A 21,731-nucleotide genomic window follows, 5' to 3' on the forward strand; every position below is an offset into this window, starting at 1 on the left:
GGTATCTGCTTCGACCTTTCATTATAATTATCTGCCACTTTGGACACTGTAATAAGTTAGCGTGGCGACTAGATTAAGGGAAATGTATAAGAATGGCGATCATCAGAAGTATTCTGTTCACACATTGGCCAATTGTTGGCGTTGACATTATAATTCATAGGAAGTCAACTCTGACGATATGTTTTGTTGGCAATATGACCTACTTGTGTCACAGCCTGGACGTTGCATCAGAGATGTTTTCATCTCTAAAACTTGTCCTCTGTTCTTCTAACATTAAAAGCATTTTCGAGAAATGAAATGTTATTATTATCATTATTATCCTTCGTTTTTTCGCGACGTCATTCTATCGTTGTCGGCCATCTTTATGGACAACTTTTATCGTTAAAAACACTAAGCTTCTGCAATTAATTATTGCAAACAATGCTTTTGTTTGAAAATTTTTTATTTTAGTATCAAAAAAGCACCAAAAAATACTATTAATCAAGAGAATGACAATCGTTTTCTACAAAGATGGCGGCTTTTTCGTGGACGAGCGCATGTGCAAACAGGGTGATGATATCAAAAAAAACGATGGATGTTATTATAAATACATTTAGATGTAATTTTAGAATGCTGTCAGTTAACTTTTAACTCTTTCACTACTGCGCTAAATTGGCTATTCTGACTAAATTAATTTAAACCGATTTTCGAAAATTCGATATACTGCTAGTATTTATGCAATATCTCGAGAATCAATGCAGATATCGTTTTATTGTAAAATGCATATTATTCAAAACAAAATCCTCTAGAAGATGAGCACAAAATTGTTTAGTGAATCGCACTCTCGCAAAGTTCCTGACGCTTCCTCTGCATTGAATGAACGTTGGCAGCCTATATTTCTATTACCGCGATTGCCGATAGGTCGGTAGGCCTATAGGCCCACGGCCGATAGGCCCACGGTAGCGAAACATTTAATCACTTATAATAACCAAGTCAGGTTCAAATACAAGGTGATAGCAGGTAGTCCCAGTCTGCCGATCTTGCTTTGTCAGTGGTAAGGCTCTAGCCGCTGTCAGACAAACTGGTAGTGGTATGCAAGAGAGACGTGTCTGCACTCTCCATTGTATCCGACTGCAGGCTTGATCAAGTTTTCAATAAGTCATCAAGTTCCTAATCACTTGCAGACCTGAGCTGGTATTACAATTTTGAAAGCTGAACTAGCAGAGCAGGATGTCATAACAAATGCTTGCATAAACTCTGTTGACTAAATATTTTAAACCATTGTATCCGTAGCTATCTTAAAAACATGATAAACGTGGTAACAATAAGCATAAGATCTCGCTCAGACGTCGGAGAGACATACTTCTGAATTTGGTAATATAATATATATATAATATTATAATATGGTAACTAATACAAGTGAGGCTGGTTTTACCTTAGGCTCATGCTGCTCTACCATGGTTGTTACAGAAAACTCTCCGTTGTGGTACTTCATTGACTCTTACCATATAACAGAAATTTGTTGTGTTTAATTGTACTCATATAATTTCACAAATATTGTAGTTGCCATGCTTAGGTTAGTTAACATGCTTAGGTTAGTTAACATGCTTATGTTAGTTAACATGCTTATGTTAGTTAACATGCTTAGGTTAGTTAACATGCTTAGGTTAGTTAACATGCTTAGGTTAGTTAACATGCTTAGGTTAGTTAACATGCTTAGGTTAGTTAACATGCTTAGGTTAGTTAACATGCTTAGGTTAGTTAACATGCTTAGGTTAGTTAACATGCTTAGGTTAGTTGCCATGCTTAGGTTAGTTAACATGCTTAGGTTAGTTGCCATGCTTATGTTAGTTGCCATGCTTAGGTTAGTTAACATGCTTAGGTTAGTTAACATGCTTATGTTAGTTGCCATGCTTAGGTTAGTTAACATGCTTAGGTTAGTTGCCATGCTTAGGTTAGTTGCCATGCTTAGGTTAGTTGCCATGCTTAGGTTAGTTGCCATGCTTAGGTTAGTTGCCATGCTTAGGTTAGTTGCCATGCTTATGTTAGTTAACATGCTTATGTTAGTTAACATGCTTATGTTAGTTAACATGCTTATGTTAGTTAACATGCTTATGTTAGTTGCCATGCTTAGGTTAGTTAACATGCTTATGTTAGTTAACATGCTTATATTAGTTAACATGCTTAGGTTAGTTGCCATGCTTACGTTAGTTAACATGCTTATGTTAGTTGCCATGCTTATGTTAGTTAACATGCTTAGGTTAGTTGCCATGCTTAGGTTAGTTAACATGCTTAGGTTAGTTGCCATGCTTATGTTAGTTGCCATGCTTATGTTAGTTGCCATGCTTATGTTAGTTAACATGTCAGACTTAGCCAGATAAACAGATAGAATATTGAGATTGACATCTGAATTGCCAAACACAAGAACCTTCTGGCTCTGTTCGCTGCAGTGTACTTTGGCTTACATCCTTTGGCTATAATATCACTGCATTCTTTGGTCTTGGAAGAAAGTTTCTTTAGGATATACAATATACTGTACGTACTTCAATTGTTTTATAAATAGCCTAGCGCATTACTGAAACTTTCTACCGTTTCAAGTTTCAACAATACAGTTCTCATCTAACTTCAGATTTCCGAAGAGGATGTTTGTTCTTGTCCCAACTTTCTATTTAGTTTCCAGGAACCTTGTGCCACTTAGTATTTGATGTTTGCTCAGTAAACACAGCCGATCGTTTTGTATGGCACAACTTTCGATCACAGCCTGGCTGAGCATTTCATTTCTAAGGAATGACAGATCGTGACAGGTGACCTCGACGACCTTTGTAACTAAAGAAACCTCAGGGACAGCGACTGAGGAAATAGCAAGGACATCTTCGCTTTCATGAATCCACATAGTTCTAAATTAATCACAGCTGGGACAGTCAGGGAAGTGTTGGAAGGAGCTAAGATAAACATTTGCCCTTCCTGAACTGTTAGCCTCGCTGCCGTTAGCGCTAGCTTGACATTCCGCTATCTAGGTGATTTTTGCTTGCGGTGTCTAGTCCATTAAGGTGTGGGCGTGGCGTGTCATCTACAATGAGCTAATCCATCTATCACTGTCATCCTCTTTTAACGGCTGATAAGGAAATGGAGCTAGCACTGGCAATAGCGTGGACTGGTATTGCCTCCATTGAACATGATTTAGTAGCTACAACTAAGCAAATCTCAATGATCTTAAACTAATTGCCTATAGAAGCCTGTGAACCAGATTTTCCAATAACAGTTATGTACGCGCTCCAATCTTGCTTAGTGCACAAAGACTTTCTCTATTTCTATATGGCAATAGTAAGTTAGATAACTCTTATCGGCCAGAGTATAAAAATTACATCATGCTAAAACGATTGTAGTAGATGAGACCTTGACACCCGGCTGTTAAACCAATGACCAATGGTGGTTGTTTCAACTGTAAATTGTCTAACACGTCTGACACAATCGCCCAGTGCAAACCCGGCAAAATATTATGATGCAGCAACCAAAGACTCATCATTTTACAGAACACGCCATGCTGATGTAAAAGTCATGGTTGACTCTAGTCGAAGCTTCTGACTTCTAGCAAACTCCATCTAAGCCCAGATGAATACTTCACCATAATTATCAGTTTATAGATATGATAGCCTTAGCTACTGTATTACTAACTTAGGTACATTTTGTAGGTCGTCGGTAACTTATAAATACATCATTAGTAAATCATCACTAAGGCTAGGTAATGTGTTGTAGTCTTTGTCAACATTTTGATAACTTGTAGATGCTGCTTTAGTAACTTGTAGAGAGTCAGTCAGTAACTGTCGGTAATTCATTAGTAGTCCTTGGATACCCTGTTAGTAACTCATTAGTAATCCTTGAGTACCCTGTTAGTAACTCATTAGTAATCCTTAGGTACCCTGTTAGTAACTCTTTAGTAGTCCTTGAGTACCCTTTTAGTAACTCATTGGTAATCCTTAGGTACCTTGTTAGTAACTCCTTAGTAATCCTTGATTGCTTTGTTAGGAAGCCTAACTCGTTAGTAACAATTGGGTACATTACTAGTAAATCATTGGTAACCCTTGGGTACCTTGTTAGTAACTCATTGATGGCAACTTGGTAACTCTTTGGTAATCCTTAGCGACCTGTTAGTGTTCCCTTGGTAGCCTTTGGGTACCTTGTAACTTATTGGTAACCCATAGGTAACTGTTAAAAACATAAGCGTTCTAACAGTACCTCTCGTAGCTGCCGGTTTTTCCTCAACCTCTGTCGAATTGCAACACATTTTATTTTAGCATCACACATCACCCAGTTCTGGTACCACATTGAGCTTGTTGACCAATTAGCTGAAGCCGTGGATGCTTAGCAGTCTATACCTGGTCTTAACTATTGATCGCTCAGCTTCTAGACGTAGTATTGAATTTATACATTTCTCTTGCTTAGCTAACAGATGGAAAAAGCATAATAATAATTATGTATTTCCTGCGTATTTGCCATAAGCAAGTGACTTTGTAAAACATGACCATATGTAATAACTTGAAGCGTGCTTTTAAAGTAAAACAGTACAACTATATCTGCATTGATTCTCGAGATAATGCATAAATACTAGCGAAATATAAAATTTTCCAAAAGCTGTTTGAATTAGTTTGGTAAGGTTAGCGAATTTAGCGCAGCAGGTAAAGAGTTAAAGCTCCAAAACCTTGGAATAAAATGTTCCTCATTTTCAATCATAAATAAGCTGCCTGGAGAGTCTGACTTATCTGACTCGATACAGCTGATCTGATTCAGCTGTATCGAGTCAATACAACTTTTTAAATGCTGTCTTCACAGTTGAAGAACAATAGAAGTTATTGCGTTGAGAACTGATAAGAGAAACATCTTGCGGTAGCCACTGAAATTAACTACCGAGTCATCCGGCTACCATTACATCACTACTTTATACTAGTAATGCTGGTATCCAACTGCAATGGTTCTTCAATAAAACTGCTCAACTTCCACCCTCTGATCACCTCAACCTACAATTGTATATACAATTTAAACATGTAAAATTTGAACAAATGTTCAACCCCTGACCCGAAAACAGGCATTTTCCTAAGAATTTAACATAATTCGTTATTTCGTTCCATAGCTAAAAAACTTACCTAGTCTGTGTAATGGTTTGAAAAAGAACACAAATCCTCTAAATCTTGAGCTTTTAAACCTCGATGTCATTGGAATAGTACTTTAACTGATGACTAATGCTGCCATACAATGGGTTCACCATCTGTTTTTATATAATTGCAGCAGCTTTGTAGTAAACTTGATAAACGTAACTAAAGAAAAGTTATCTGAGAATAATGTGATCCGAGAATGTGATCTGAGATGTGATCTTAGATCACATTTACAAAAAATGCAAGATGACAATTTGTTATACAACTGTTCAACTTTTGAGTACAGATCACTCTCTAGTGTAATAAACAGTCTTTCCAATTGTGCCCTGGATATACCCTGGAGTGATAGTATGACAAAAATATCTACTGTGCATTGGGGTGGCTAAAAACATTTGTCAGTTCTACCCATAATCTTAGAGTTGTCCTCTATACGTTGGCTGAGACTGGAATGATTCTGTCGATGACCGCAAATGAATCCGAGTAAAACTTTTATCATACGTAAATGGGCTTGTTATTGGGCAAGCGTTTGGTTATTGTACCCTGAAAATGTTCACACATTTATACAGATCTTCAGCCTTGACATTTTATGATGCATCAACACATTCGCTTATCGGCTGTCGATGAACCTGTAGCTACCTTTGTAATCGTGTAGGCCTACCTTGTTTATTGTAGTCAAGGTAAAAACTATCCTGTGTCTTCCACATGTCTGAAGGGTGCGCATTTGAAATCTGAATGTCTCACATGTACCTCCATTGCGTACATCTCAAGTGTAGGAAATCGTAAGTACAATCACACCTCGACAAACGAGTGCCCCAACATACGAGAAATTTGAGATACAAGGAAATTTCTGAGCAAATTTTTGTCTTGAAGTACAAGACAAGTTTGAGATAAGAACATGCGAGACAGTTATCAGTAGCTGAATATACGAGAGGATGCTTATGAGAACAACATCGTTTGGTCTTTTTGTCATAGTAGGACAAAGTTTTAAAAACGTTGGCTAAAAGCGAGGCAAAAATAGCCAATCCGTCAGAAGATGTTAAAAATAAGGAAAAATTATGACAAATTGAAATTAAGTTTTGTCTAAGATTAAAACTTATTTTCAAGTGTGAGCATAGTAAACTAAATTCATTTAAGTTAAGTTTAAAGTTTGTGTTATGTTAGTGTCACAAACTGTAGCGCCCAAACTTGTCAAGTCTCTCTAAAACCGCCATTAGTCGCTACGTCTGTCTCCATACAGGTAAGAACTCCATACAGTACAGCATATAATAATGCTGCATTTTATTCCAGATCATAAACACTGGATAGGTATTTGTAACTTAGTTATCTTAGGTACTGAATTAGAACGATTAACAACACATTGTTCCATGGTAATATCCTGTTTTTAGTTATTTGGGAACATATTCATTTGTATTTAGTTGTTTTCTATAGAAACAATTGATTTGAGATACAAGAGAATTGACATATGAGCTCAGCCCAGGAACGCATTTCAAGCGTATGTCGAGGTATGACTGTACCTACAAATAGTCCTAAAGATGCCGCAGCAGACACTAACCATTCAGAGCGAGTCTGTAAAATATGTTAACCAGATTCTGAGAATCTCTTTCCCTTTCAACTGTTACACGGTGAAAAGTGCCACAATCGAGCGCGCGACCTTGAACCTCTTTTCCGCATTCCTTCTGCTGGAGGGCCTAGACTAACGCATCACTCGTAGGACCTAGTATCCATAGAACTGGTTGCGCTGGGATTTCCAAGGAGAACAAGGAACTAAATAGCTATGCACGCTTTCATTATCTAGTTACCGGTTAGGCGCTATTGGAACACCCTACTCACTTCGCCACAGTCTGGCCTTGACCTGTACTTTTGTCCTTCGCTTGCCGTACGAGCCTATCCATAGTTTCCATCACTCATTTCTCATTCTCTTGTTACCAAGAGCTCTTAGTTTTAGAGAAAACCGACTAATTCTCAGCTAAAAGTTAGTGATGGTCATATATTTGCCCGAATGGGTTGGCCTAAGAGTAGAAAGCTGTAATGCCAGTACCACTAATTGGCAGTAAGTTCAGGCAGTCAAGGCTAGTCACGGCAGTCAAGGCAGAAAGTACCAGCAATTGCCAGTACCAGTAATTCAAGAGACTTCACCCGCGCCGCGGTGGTAATACAAGCACCGAGAGCAGCAGCAAGTGTATTTGATTTGCAAATACACTTGCTGCAATTCACTGCTATGCTTTGCAAGTATTGCAAAGCATAGCAGTGAATGGCCTCACAGGAAGGTTAGCTGTGATGTATTACCCAACAGAAATCCTCAATAACAACTTGAGGACTAGCCAAGTTCCTGATGGGTGTAATGTACAAATCTGTAGCCTGATGTAGCCTGAGCTCGTCGAGCGTGAATGGCCTATTTCCTCAGCAACAAGTTGAAATACCAGAACACATGCCTTTTAGCATGACAAGCATGTCTTGGCAATTCCAGTCGAATCCCTGGATGAACCAATGTTGGCCATTTGCCAAGCTTGTTGACAGGGAACTCTGGGTAAACTCAGGAAGCGATGTACATTGGGGCTTTCCTTAGAGTGCCTAGAAAGCATTGATAAAAGAAAGCTGGCAATTTACAGATTTAGCTAGATTTCTGTATGTCATAAATTACTCTTAGCTAATAATACCACAAGTGTGACTAAGCGATGCATGTGTAAAGTTTTTAGTTTTCCTTATTAGTATGCCTCGTCTCAATTTTCTAGGCGATGAGCAAGAGCACGCGAGAAGGGCCGAAGCTGCGCAGGCCTTACTTTCCATCGAAGGCACAACTCCTTCTAGACGTTTTTTAGCCGCTCATACCTCAGTTATAGCCCCTGTTCCACACAATCAGCGCCCAACTACTACTGGTAAGTTTGTTTTCTTTTTTCAATACACTTGATATGTTAGCAAAAACATACTATGTTCTCACATAGTATGTTTAATGATATAGTATCACATAGTATCTAGCTGCAAGGTTAATTCCTACACAGATAAATGCATTCTGTGCTTTGCAGTCACAAATGATAAGGAAATATTGACTCTCTGAGTGGAATATAGATGTCCTGATTAGCTGTCGAGTTTTTGAGTATTCCCAGATGCTGGCGATTTTTCACCTCTATCTTGATTTCATAAGGGAATGTTTCATCCGTTCGTAAAACTACATTTTTCTTGAGAAAAATCTCTTCGATGTAAATTGTGTCAAAAGATTATAAAGCTTTTTCAAGATGATCTTAAGGGACTTGGTATAAAAATTCTACAAACTATGCAGTGATAACGTTTTCATATTTGAATTCATTTTAGAACAAATTATAGACTCGCCCCCAGCCCTGCCGATCATGCGTATCTTTACCGCTGCATACGTAATACTTCATGTAGTTGCATGTTTCTGGTGAGACTCTGCATGATCAGCTTTTGTAATATTAAAACGAGTTTTATAAAAACAAAATTCTAATCAATTACCACAGCAATAATATAATTTATGTTATTACTTATTAATTATCATTAATATTATAATTGATAAAATCACTTTGAAATGTAAAATAATACATTGCTAGACAGTGGCTCGAAACAGACTTAAAATCATTGCAACGGCTTCTCAAAATACTGACAGCGCCCCCATAGTGTTACATACTTTTATTACTCTAGCAATGCCAGGTATTTAGCTAGTTAGCAATAAAGTTTGTTTTCATGGCAAATATTAGCTCGCCTCAGTTAAAGGTTGACTTGCAACAAAATTCACATCACAGTTATTTGGTATTAAAAGATTCACCATGTCTTACTCTGTTGTCTTGTAGGTACAAAATATGTGGAAATGTGATTACAAGCTATTAAAAGCTCAAAAATGAAAAGCGCCGTAGATTGAAATCTCTTTATTTCGATGACATAACCACGAAATTTGGTTATCGTCTTGTCACGTATGTTCTCACGTGAATTGAAAGGCCAATACAAAGCTCAATATAAAACCTATCGTATTACTAGTTTATGACAAACACTTCGGATTTTACCGAAGACCCCGGATCAAATATAGATGCTCGCTACTTTACAGTTTTGTTTCGGCATTATTCAATCGTCAAGTCGTTCTCTGATCATGTGACCCAATACTTCGCAAATAATTTTTGCAGCACTTTTCGATTATTACAGGTGACCAACACACTCGTCATGATTATCAGATAATGATATGTACTCCTTTGAGCTAAGGTTAAAAAGTTTAACGATTTTTTACAGTAAGTTTTAAGATATCAGTGCTAAAAGTGACAGCATTACAATGACGATAAAACAGACGCGTAATAACAAAAGTCATAGTTTTATTGAATGCGTGAAGTATATTTGTGAAAATATTTCGACGAATAAGGTTGCAAGAAAGTGTAAACAGAAACCATCTCTCACAACTACATCACATTTGAGCCGTTTTGGAAAGGGAATCCAAACTACGGCGGTCTCGTGTGGCTGCGATTTTCTGTTTGTTTTTGAGCTTTTAAGAGCTTGTAATCACCTTTCCACATATTTTGCACCTACAACACAACAGAGTAAGACATGGTGAATCTTTTCATATCAAATAACAGTAATGTGAATTTTGTTGCAAGTCAACCTTTAAAGAAAATGATACAGTAACATGAATTGAATGCTTTAGTTAGTCGAGTAGATAACTACATGAGATTAACGACAAGAGTTGCAGTTTGTTTTCAGCTGCTAGCATATAGTTGTGTTAAACGATTAGGCCCCTACATGCAATGTCACTAAAAAACCACCCCTCATTGTGGTGAAGTCGCCTGCCCTTTAACGATTTTCGTAAAAGGATGTAGACTTTACTACTATCACAACTGTATATCTCACATACATTATTCATATTATCATCATTATTATTATATTATTCATATAGCTGTCAAAACCGATAAAAATACATTGGTATGGAGTTGGATTATTACAGGTATTGATGCCTAACATTTCTCGTACTTCTGACCTTTACAAGGACAGTGACCATTTGATTATCAGTTTATGGCTCTCGAATCGAAAGATATGCAGCTAATATTCGTAATACAAATTCAATCGATCCTCTAAAATTTTTGCAAAAATGCAAAGTTGTCGTATCAGTTCATGATATTTTGTTTTATTGATCTTCTTTAACCTAATCCATGACGCTTCACATTCTATGTTTCCATGACGAGGATTTGGAGAATATCGAGTTACCGTGTGGTGTTTCAATGGATATTCGCGTGATGCGAGTCAACGGGTCAGCGGGCTGTCAGCGGGTCAACGCGAGTGCTTTTGTTGTAAGATAATGATTTTTACACCCGAAGTCATAGTTCCGCATTTGGAATTTTTTCCCAAATCGAAATAAAAACGAAATGAAGCCTGGAAAATATTTAAAACGGAATGGCTTGCACGGCGCTTCCTTGCGCATCATTCGCAAGTGCTGGTTCTATCTTTGGCAATCATGAAATATTCGATGAAAATTTGCTAGTAACAAAACTCACTTGACTTACAGATTTTTGCCTTTTTCATCTTGCGGATGACGACAAACTTGCAGATTTACCGTGTCTTGGAAACATTGATTCTATGCGTCAATGAATGTCGAAGTATTCTATGCGTCGATGAATGTCGAAGTACTAACTATGCACGTGTTGTCATGGCCAATAGCAACAATAGGTAACTCAGCCTCTTAGGTCTCAGAATCATTTACCATATTTACCGTTTTGCGACTTTAGGGCTCCTTTCTGGCTCAATAGGATTGATCTTTCAGGGCCAATTTTTGTTCATAAGCAATATTTACTAGACAGGACCGATCTTTCAAATGTATTAATCTAATTTTATCGATTTATTCTATGTCAATGTTCGCTTACACAATGACATGGCACGATGTTCATGGCTATAATTTTATCGATCTTCAAATGTATTGACCAGTTTGTGTCGATAGTTTGTTTCAATCCAATTTGTATCTCGAACAATGGCTTATTGACATGTTAAAAGAATATCTGTCGGATGAAGTCGTTAAAAAGCTCGGCGGATGAGGTCGTGTTGGTTCAAGCTCAATCACACCAGATACTAGTACGGTACTAGTAGAGCGACGAATTTCCTTCGTTCTATAACCATCGTCGTATGTCGAAAAATTGTATCTCAAAGCAATTTTTTCCATTTACCGTACTTTTCAGACTATTAGCCGCTAACTTTTTCTGACAATTTGAGCCATGTGGCTTATATAAGAGTGCGGCTGTTCTGTGGCTTTTTCTTTCACCGCTAGGGCGCATTAACCAGATTCTCCGGTTAGTGCGCCTTCTAGCGGTAAAAGAAAATACGAAACAAGGCCTAACGGTACTGTTCCGTTAGACACTATGTTAAAAAGTGTCGGTTAATATGAAACAGTGCCTAACGGCACTGTTTCGTTTTAAACAGCAAAGTTACTGCCGCGTGAAAAGCACCGTCTTGAGTTCTGCGGCCTATGTATTGTTTTATTATTATTTTTGGAAAATAAAGCAGATGCGGCTTATATAGGGGTGCGGTTTATAGTCCGAAAAGTACGGTAAAATAATTTAATATGCATTAATGTATTCTAACGATATGAAACCACCCCAAAAATGCAGTTCAATAACATTTAGTATAGCAATTTGTATATAAATAAACTAGTAATAACACACAATGATGAAAATAATATTGATGTATGATAAATGTCAATAAAATCAGTAAAAAAGAGGTTTTATTGTACGGTGCTTACCTCAGTGACAGGTGAGGCACGGCCCGGAGGAAGAGGAGGAGGGGTGACAGGGAAAGATTGTATCTTTTTATTTACGTTCACTTAATAGCTAAACAAACACTTAATAATAAACAAACACAAATGTAAACATTTCTAAACTTATTTCTACTATTTTTTTGAGTTTTCAATTTTTTTCCAGTTTTGGAAACATCACTCAAGCCTGGTTTCCGTATACGCCGCAAAGTACCGGTGACTGGCTATCAGGCTATCAGTGTAATGTGAACCTACATGCTAAGCACCACCTAAACTCTTGCGTCATCGCAAGAGTTTAGCGCTGTTCAAATTTCGCGAAGAGTGGCAGGCAAAGCCTTCCCAAAATGCACTTTACAGGTGAAGGTCAGCATTTTTTGAAACGGCATGACAAGCGAACATTTTTTATGCTGTTATTAGCGATGCAGCTTTATTTGAACATAAGTCGCCTAGCGTCGCAAGCGTTTTGCTGTGCAATATTGCCGCTGGGGTCCCGCAATCGATATGGGAACCAGGCTTTAGGCTAATCATCACTTTCATCACCTTCATATAACCTTATCTTCATATAACATTATCTTTATCTCCATTGATATATTTTCTTAGGTTTTTTCGTTTCACCACCTTTGTCTGTCGCCTTGAGACCCTGTCGCCTTGAGACCCTGTCGCCTTGAGACCCTGTCGCCTTGAGACCCTGTCGCCTTGAGACCCTGTCGCCTTGAGACCCTGTCGCCTTGAGACCCTGTCGCCTTGAGACCCTGTCGCCTTGAGACCCTGTCGCCTTGAGACCCTGTCGCCTTGAGACCCTGTCGCCTTGAGACCCTGTAGCCTTGAGACCCTGTAGCTCTGAGACCCTGTAGCCTTGAGACCCTGTAGCCTTGAGACCCTGTAGCCTTGAGACCCTGTAGCCTTGAGACCCTGTAGCCTTGAGACCCTGTAGCCTTGAGACCCTGTAGCCTTGAGACCCTGTAGCCTTGAGACCCTGTAGCCTTGAGACCCTGTAGCCTTGAGACCCTGTAGCCTTGAGACCCTGTAGCCTTGAGACCCTGTAGCTTTGAGACCCTGTAGCCTTGAGACCCTGTAGCCTTGAGACCCTGTATCCTTCAGACCCTGTAGCCTTGAGACCCTGTAGCCTTGAGACCCTGTAGCCTTGAGACCCTGTAGCCTTGAGACCCTGTAGCCTTGAGACCCTGTAGCCTTGAGACCCTGTAGCCTTGAGACCCTGTAGCCTTGAGACCCTGTAGCCTTGAGACCCTGTAGCCTTGAGACCCTGTAGCCTTGAGACCCTGTAGCCTTGAGACCCTGTAGCTTTGAGACCCTGTAGCCTTGAGACCCTGTATCCTTGAGACCCTGTATCCTTCAGACCCTGTAGCCTTGAGACCCTGTAGCCTTGAGACCCTGTAGCCTTGAGACCCTGTAGCCTTGAGACCCTGTAGCTTTGAGACCCTGTAGCCTTGAGACCCTGTAGCCTTGAGACCCTGTAGCCTTGAGACCCTGTTGCCTTGAGACCCTGTAGCCTTGAGACCCTGTAGCCTTGAGACCCTGTAGCCTTGAGACCCTGTAGCCTTGAGACCCTGTAGCCTTGAGACCCTGTAGCTTTGAGACCCTGTAGCCTTGAGACCCTGTATCCTTCAGACCCTGTAGCCTTGAGACCCTGTAGCCTTTAGACCCTGTAGCCTTGAGACCCTGTAGCCTTGAGACCCTGTAGCCTTGAGACCCTGTAGCCTTGAGACCCTGTAGCCTTGAGACCCATGGTTGATAACAAAATAAGGCTATATAATCCAAAATAAAACAAAACGCAATGATTAAGCGAGCACGTGTGACAACCAAGCAGGCTTAGCAAAGGCACTGCTCCCTAATAGCACTCACGGGGATCGTCGATTCGCGTCTCAAATTTTTCATAGTATGTCAGAACCAAATTGGTAGAAATTTTCATGTCACATCTCAAATAAACTGTATGTCCGGACAATTGTATCTCAAGGTACTACAGTACTAATTTTTGGTTGGTTATTTGTGATAACCTCTTTGCTGTTGCCAGGTGGGATAGTTTCAAACAGTCCTGACAGTGGAGTGGCTGACTTGGAAACCATCTCAGATGAAGCCAAGTCTAGGAACGGTATGATAAGCACATCTTCTGCAAATACCAGTAGTAAGTACAATTAGTAAGTAACAGTAGTAAGTACCAGTAGTAAGTACCAGTAGTAAGTACTAGTGGTAAGTACTAGTGGTAAGTACTAGTGGTAAGTACTAGTGGTAAGTACTAGTAGTAAGTACTAGTGGTAAGTACTAGTAGTAAGTACGAGTGGTAAGTACCAGTAGTAAGTGCTAGTAGTAAGTGCTAGTAGTAAGTGCTAGTAGTAAGTGCCAGTAGTAAGTACCAACGGTATGTACCAGTAGTAAGTACCAGTAGTAAGTACGAGTAGTAAGTACCAGTTGTAAGTACGAGTGGTAAGTACTAGCGGTAAGTACTAGCGGTAAGTACTAGTAGTAAGTACGAGTGGTAAGTACCAATGGTATGTACCAGGGGTATGTACCAGCGGTATGTACCAGGGGTGTGTACCAGGGGTATGTACCAGGGGTAAGTACCAGGGGTAAGTACCAGTGGTACGTATCAGAAGTACATACCAGCCGTATATATCAGCGGTATATATCAGCGGTATATATCAGCGGTATATATCAGCGGTATGTACCAGCGGTATATATCAGCTGTATGTACCAGCGGTATGTACCAGGTATGTATTAGTAAAATTATTGCACAGTGTGTATATTGTGATCTTGTTAGCTTCTTATTAATAGTCAACCCTTGGTCTGATCGTACCTGGTCATCCAACTTTGATAAAGTCTGCCTCGGCAGAATACACTTTCAGAGTCTCCTAGAAGTAGCCTTGGCTACCGGCATTCCTTTTCCAACAATCATTGTTTCCTTGTCAGTCATTTCCATTATTCAAAATTCTGTTAGCTGATTAATTCTATCATAAAGGAAACATAACAAACAATCATCAAATTATCTGGTTCACCACAATGTTAGCAACTAGCTAGCAGAGGATTCTGTTTCCTTGTCATTTATTAGTTAGAAAGTAGCCTTTGTTCTAGCCATCTTAGTAGGCTGGCCATCCCTCTACTTATGCTTATAATTGAAGGAGGTTGAACTGACTTCTGGTACGAAGAGATTTTAAACATATCTTTTTTTTTAGTTTTTTTCGCGCATACCCATCTATTTAAAGATATATATATATATATATATATATATATATATAGAGACGAATACAACTGACTGGCCGTGTGCAAAAAGAGATCAATGAGTTTACACGTTACCGTTATAGTACAGCTTTTCCTGGCTACTTCAGGCCTCAATGTTTTGCAGGATAAAAATATTTATTACAAAATTAAAAATAAGATTAAAAACACTAAAATACATGAAATGTATAAATATATAAACCCGATGAGCTCCCTCCCCGAGCATCATTGTGATAGGAATCGTCTCATCTCATTGTTCGCTGCGTTCCCGTTGCGTTTTGTGAAATGTAAAACCGCTAAGTGCTTGTGACATCTTTCGTCATGCCTCTTAAATGCCCTTGACCCTCAAAATAAATCTTTTAAAGAACCTAGGAAACACAGGAAAATGCTTATGATCGATATATGTATACATCGATATTATAATAGAGCTGAGGCGACTCCGAGAATCTTCCTTTATCGGGAGTGGTTCTGGTTTACATAAATGTCGGTAAACGAAGAAACACTGTATTTCACAAACTTCTTTTAGGGATATGCGGTTGATACAAGAATTATTTCTTCGATTAAAAATGGCTCGCGCATGAATCCGGTTAAACATTTTCACATTCCCGAACTTATCTGTTATTTGATGAAACGGTTGTTTATCGTAGCTTAAAACCTTCAAATATTGACCAAAGTCTCAAGCAATGTACTGTCAACTAGACCTCTACAGTTCAATTCCCTTATACCAATACATACCCTATCATAACTACATGTAGAACTAGTGCATTAGTCAAGAGTATGCCGTTAGATTTAGAATACAATATGTATACCTCATACTTGCACTCTTAAGATATCAATCATACTAATTGCCGACTTTTCTGTTATTTGGCAAAAAAAGTTGGTTTTATTAAATTTCTATATAATGTGCTGATATTTATCAATATGTCACTGAAAAAGTAACGGTAACACATATATGTTTAGGAGTTATGCCGCCATACTCTATGCACGGCAGCATTTCCTCTACGCAAAGCTCACTACCATTGCCTACACAGCACTTCTTGTCACCACCTACTTCCCTCGTGTCTAGCAACAGTAACACACCTATGGATAGTCTTCAGAGGATCGCAATGGCTAACCCTGTATCCAGTAGTAATTCCCAAACCATCAAGGTAAATATCTGTTTGCATGGCTGAGGTATAAAATTATAAGTTAGCAGGTGCACCATTAGAAAAGAAGAAAATTAGATGGAATGACATCGAATCCGTAAATAATAGTAATAGAATTTGTTTTTGTAATTAATATTACGCTATCGTAACCCTTTTTATGCCACTTGTAACTTTAGTTAAAATTTGGACTTGTCTTTTCATTTTACCCTGCGGCGATAGTTGTGTTTAGGTAAGCCCGCTTAAATCAATAAAGTTATTCCAATCGAAACTATATCTTTTTTACATTATAATCTAGAAACAGTAATTTTTCATCTTCGTCTAAAAGGACGTCGCAATGATGTATTTATTTCCTATTCTATCGACTAAAAATTATTTCTCAAATGTTTCTCTGTGCGCAATCGGCATAAACTTAAGATGTTCACCTCCTTATTGAAATTATAAACTTAGAAACTTATAAAAGAGTTTCATAGCTTTAGAGGGATATGTTTTTTTAGGATTTTCAATAGGATTTGTAGGCTAGACAATTCTTTTAATATTCTTTACTATCTAGGACTAATTTCAATCGTTTGGTTTTTGTTAAAGTTTTCCCAGAATCAAGAAAGTAGTTATATATTCATGTTTTAATACTCAACGATTTCGTTGTAATGGTATCGACTGATAGTATAACAAGGCAACCTAGTGTTTACTGAAAGCCAATTAAATATTGCTGCGGGTTTTTTGAACATTTTATTTGGTAATAGTGGCTATAACTAGAATGTTGTGTTTAAAAAGTTGATAAAAAGTTTATAAAGGATTCTAATTGTAGTGTAGGTGATTGTTAATTGTAAAATATTGTTATGTTGTAAGAATATACTATTACGGTTATTTTTGTAAGAATTGATCAAATAAACTATCTGTATTTTAGCCATTTTTATAAATTATAAATTTATAAATTACTCACAAGGCGAGATACGTACGTTTGTCAATCAGATTATTGATCTATTTTGTTTTCGTAAAATTTTATTCAATTGATTAATATTCCAGTAAGCTACAACATTAAATGTAATTTATAATAATAAAATGTAATTTATTATGATGGAAGGTTTTCACATCCAAAACGAAACATCCTAATGCTAACAGGTATCTCTACATTGAAACCTCTTCTGACGGAGTTATGTTCTTTTCTTTGTTCAAGTCTATCACCCTTTGGAAAATATATTTCAGAAAGAATGCCCTGTATTTGGTTTCATTTGTTTCACAAACCTAAAAACTTTAAGAAACCTTTAATAGTTGCATCAGGTGGCATTGAAAATTTACCATTTAGCGATTAGAGATTTTGGAAGTAGGTTTCTTTCAGATTTTTCAAACATACTTATCAACAACATAAATAGCTGACTGCAACATAATAGATCTGCAACAAAATGGGTAAAAACTAGTTTATAAAAGTATGTTGAAAATTTAAATTTGAAAACAAAAATATATTTCAAAAGGTTAAATTGATAAATGAACAATCAATGGAAAGAGGTTTTATAATGTCAGTTTACCTTAGAGGAACAGAAATTTAAAAACTAGGCGCTACAAGATGAAAGCAAAGACGCTGTTATAGATATACTATTAGATTAATCTATTAATCTAATAGATTAATAGATTAATCACTATTAGATTAATCTTTAAACTGACCTAGCTTTGTTTATTTTTAAGTTTTATGTTTAATTTTCATGAGCCTTGTCACTATTAATCACTAGACTGTTGTTTTAACAAACTTCAAACATCGTATATGGAAAACTATTTCGAGTGTTGGCTCAGACATTTGTTCAAAAGTTGCTATGATGGAAATGTTGATCTGAAGAGATATAACTGGGTGAGGTCAAAGTACCTAGCATGGAAGCGTTAGTAGTTGGCAGCATCCTGCACAGAAGGGTTCGACAGCCATCATAAAATAATTCATAGCCAATTCATAGTGGGGTAACCTATTCATTGCGGTGCTCTGTTGTATATATTTATATTCTTAATTTTTCTTATGTGGACCAATAGGGGTGTAGCTAGATTGGGGATCCAGTGGACCAATAGGGGTGTAGCTAGATTGGAGATGCACTGCGCGTACCATTTGGCAAGAAATGACGGCTTAAATGCTCAAGCGGTAATCGTATTTATGACAACATTTATAATGAACACATTTTGTGTTATTAATTCATATATTGTTCCGTCAGTATTATGCGAATTATGACAAAATGCACATCAATGGAAAGCTCAGAATGCACTGGATAAGAATATTATGTAAAACTAACTGATATTTGCTTTATTAGTTTGATTTTGGTAGAATATGCCATTTTCAGCATAAAGCGGTAAAAAATCCAAAACAAATAATGTTTAAATTTATGGAAAAAGCAATTTAGTTTAACATAATTTTAGAGCATAGCTCTATAAAAGTTAAACGGTGATATTTTCAAGTTCCTTTAGAGTATTTCTAGCATCCTAGTATTTAGTATGACACCATAAACCTAAACTGACCTGATAAGATATAATGGGTGGCCTTAATCACATTTTATTACTATAGTGCACCTTTTGGTAGAAAATTTGCTTTTCAAAAACAGTGAAACTTGGATAACTTGCCCTCGGATATCTCGAACAAATGGTTAACTCGAACGGATTTGTTTGGTCCATTCCCACGCAATAATAAATTGCTTTAGATAACTCTACCTTAACTTCGTTAACTCGGAACAGTTTTTTTTCCCAACGGCTACCGAGACGGTTATTATCGCTTTAGAATATCACTTTATTCCAAGCCATAGAGATAAACAACAACTTTTAGTAGTTCTTAGACGTCATTATTACCACTATCGGCAAAATATTTTCGTTAACGACTTTTCTAATGGTTTGCAAAAAATCAGATAAACTTCAAAAAATCGGCAAAACTGGTTTTTGTTAAAACGCTCAAAAGAAAAATATGTCTTTTTTTCTGAGAGTTTTAACCGCGATCAGGTTTTGCTTATTTTAATCTAAAAACGCCCTGGCAGTCACATCACCTAAAACAAACATACGAATATCAAGTAATAAAAGGAAAATATTTATACTTTCTGATAAAAATTGTTAAAACATTACATGAGAGGTCCCTTAACTTGCAACAAGCGATCAATGCTTTTGATTTACATATAGTTTGTATATGTACTTATAAATACAATAATACATGCACTTGTGACAGTGTTCTTATAACTTGAACCCTCTGATAACTCGAATACTTTCTCTCGGTCTCGTGAAGGTCGAGTTAGCCGAGTTTCACTGTATGTATAATATGTATAATATGTTTAATATATATAATATGTATAATATGTATAATATGTATGGTCTGAGATTATAGGGGAAGAGAGTCTATGCCATAAATGAAAAAGATTATTATGAACTTAAAATGGCGGTCCCATTATTATGATCGCCGCCGTATCTAGTTCGAGTCAAGCAAGTGTATCATTGATAGGATGTTCGAGTCAAGCAAGTGTATCATTGATAGGATGTTCGAGTCAAGCAAGTGTATCATTGATAGGATGTTCGAGTCAAGCAAGCGTATCATTGATAGGATGTTCGAGTCAAGCAAGTCTATCATTGATAGGATGTTCGATTAAGAAGAAAAGTCTTTAATCTATAAGGAACTATTGTTAGCAACGCGTGCCGTTTCTGTTCATAATGGCTATAGAAAACCCAGAATTTCATTAGTAAAAAATAATACAAATAACAACCTTACTTAAATACAATAAAAGGTAAATTAGCCCATGAAAACTAACATTTATAGTGAGAATGCGTCTGTGACATTCTCAAGCCACCCTCAAAATATATTAGTGGCTCAGGCCGTGGATCTGGTAGTTAAATATGTTAATAGCAACTTGGACAAGGCCCAGTTCTTACTCTCCTTTGAACAGCCGGCGGTCATCGGTAGTACTCAAGGAGACTGTACGTTCTCAGTGCCTACAGCACCGGCGCTGATCACGCAATGAAGGAATTGTCTGCTCCTAGACAACATAATCTTTTACGCATGGAGTTAAAATATAAAGTATGTTTCCGGGTCAAGGTTATATTAACTCCTTTACTCCCGACAAGAAGTATGAAAAAGGTACGACGCAGCGTAGTGAATGTGTGCAAAAGTCGTACGCCCAATGCATTCTGGGTGCACAGGCCACCGGTGCATGGTTTTCACCACCGGCGGCGTCCTACATCCCACACCGGAGTGAGCAAAAAAGTTCAACTCGCCGAACTTTGCCGGTGGCCACCGACCGCAGAAAAAGTGTCACCAGCTCCTGCCGGCCTTTTGGTTCTCAGCAATCGCTGGCAGCTACCGGTTGTACCATAGCCGCTCCTTACAGTGGGCTGAGAACTGGGCTAAGTAGTGTAAGGCTTCCGCTCAATCTTTCAAAGAGATTTTAACCAGTTTGCTCTCATTTGTGCAAGTAAAATATATGCCATTGTCTTTCATTTTTCTATTTACACTGTGGCTCTCCTTTACTCTCTTAATCTGTACACAATCTCTTTCATTGATAAGTTATGATAAGTGACTGAGAGTGTACATTCGATGCATAGAAATACGATCCTTGTTCTGGAGATACCATCTTATCAGCATCGCACTGGCAGCATGCCCAGCTTGTGCCATAACAAGCTGGTAGAGTTTGGCTAACATAGTTTATTCAATGGCATGGCGCTCTATATCTGCAACACACTGCACTCGAGCACATGTCGAGCACCGTGCAGTTGCAGCCATCCGTGTATGCATAAATTGATAAAGCGCTTGTCACGCAGCCAACAGGATGTGGATTGCGAGGGCATGGAGGTGGCCTCCAGCGGCTGCGGCTGCGTGTTGATACCTCATGATATATTAGTCAGTCATTTATTAGGTCGAAACTCAGAATAAACATGGCTCGAGTTCATCTAGCTAAAATGTTTGGCATGTTTGTAGCTAAAATGACAAGCCTGCTGACGCTAGATTTGATTGCAGTAAAGTTTTTCTAGCGTCTTTGATACATAATGTAACCGGTGTATGGCTCGATGGTCTATGGCATGGAGTATATAGGGCTGTAGCCTAATTACTCTAACATATTTTACTATTTAGCTTAGCAAGGAACTACGAATATAGGCAGGATTATAATCAAATTTGGCAGCTCTTGAAGGATTGCCAAGGTTCTATATCTGTGAATGAGAAATGTAGAAGACAACTTCATATCCTGAAGTCTTTTTGACTGGTAACTCCCAGTTTCCCGCAGAACAGAAGTATTCTTAATCTTAACTGCGTCTTACGTCTTGAAGTTATATTCGTAAAATTTGAATTGAGACAAAATGTGTCCAGTGACTTCAGAATTTACTTAGCCTGAGTTCTTACTTTGCATCTGTGTTCTGGGCCATGATAAATCAACACTTGCTCCATAGTGTTAAATGTGCTATTTCGTGTCATGGCTTACAAGTCCATGTTCCAGCAGACACTACTACAGGCACGTACCTGCTTTATCAAATGTTTACAGTGAAACTTCATTACTGTTG

The 21,731-nt window shown here is 38.0% G+C and overlaps 1 protein-coding gene across 1 annotated transcript in view; it reads left to right on the top strand.

Annotated features, from left to right (window-relative positions):
* The window catches only part of LOC137401552 (uncharacterized), a 36,620-nt gene that overhangs the window by 10,013 nt on the left and 4,876 nt on the right, over positions 1–21,731 (top strand). The window contains exons 2-4 of the mRNA XM_068087969.1: positions 7,862–8,005; positions 13,892–14,002; positions 16,051–16,238. Coding sequence (XP_067944070.1) covers positions 7,862–8,005; positions 13,892–14,002; positions 16,051–16,238 — 443 coding nt within the window. The remainder of the gene's footprint in view (positions 1–7,861; positions 8,006–13,891; positions 14,003–16,050; positions 16,239–21,731) is intronic.

This window comes from Watersipora subatra, chromosome 8, assembly GCF_963576615.1.
Source record: "Watersipora subatra chromosome 8, tzWatSuba1.1, whole genome shotgun sequence".
Classification (NCBI taxonomy): domain Eukaryota; kingdom Metazoa; phylum Bryozoa; class Gymnolaemata; order Cheilostomatida; family Watersiporidae; genus Watersipora; species Watersipora subatra.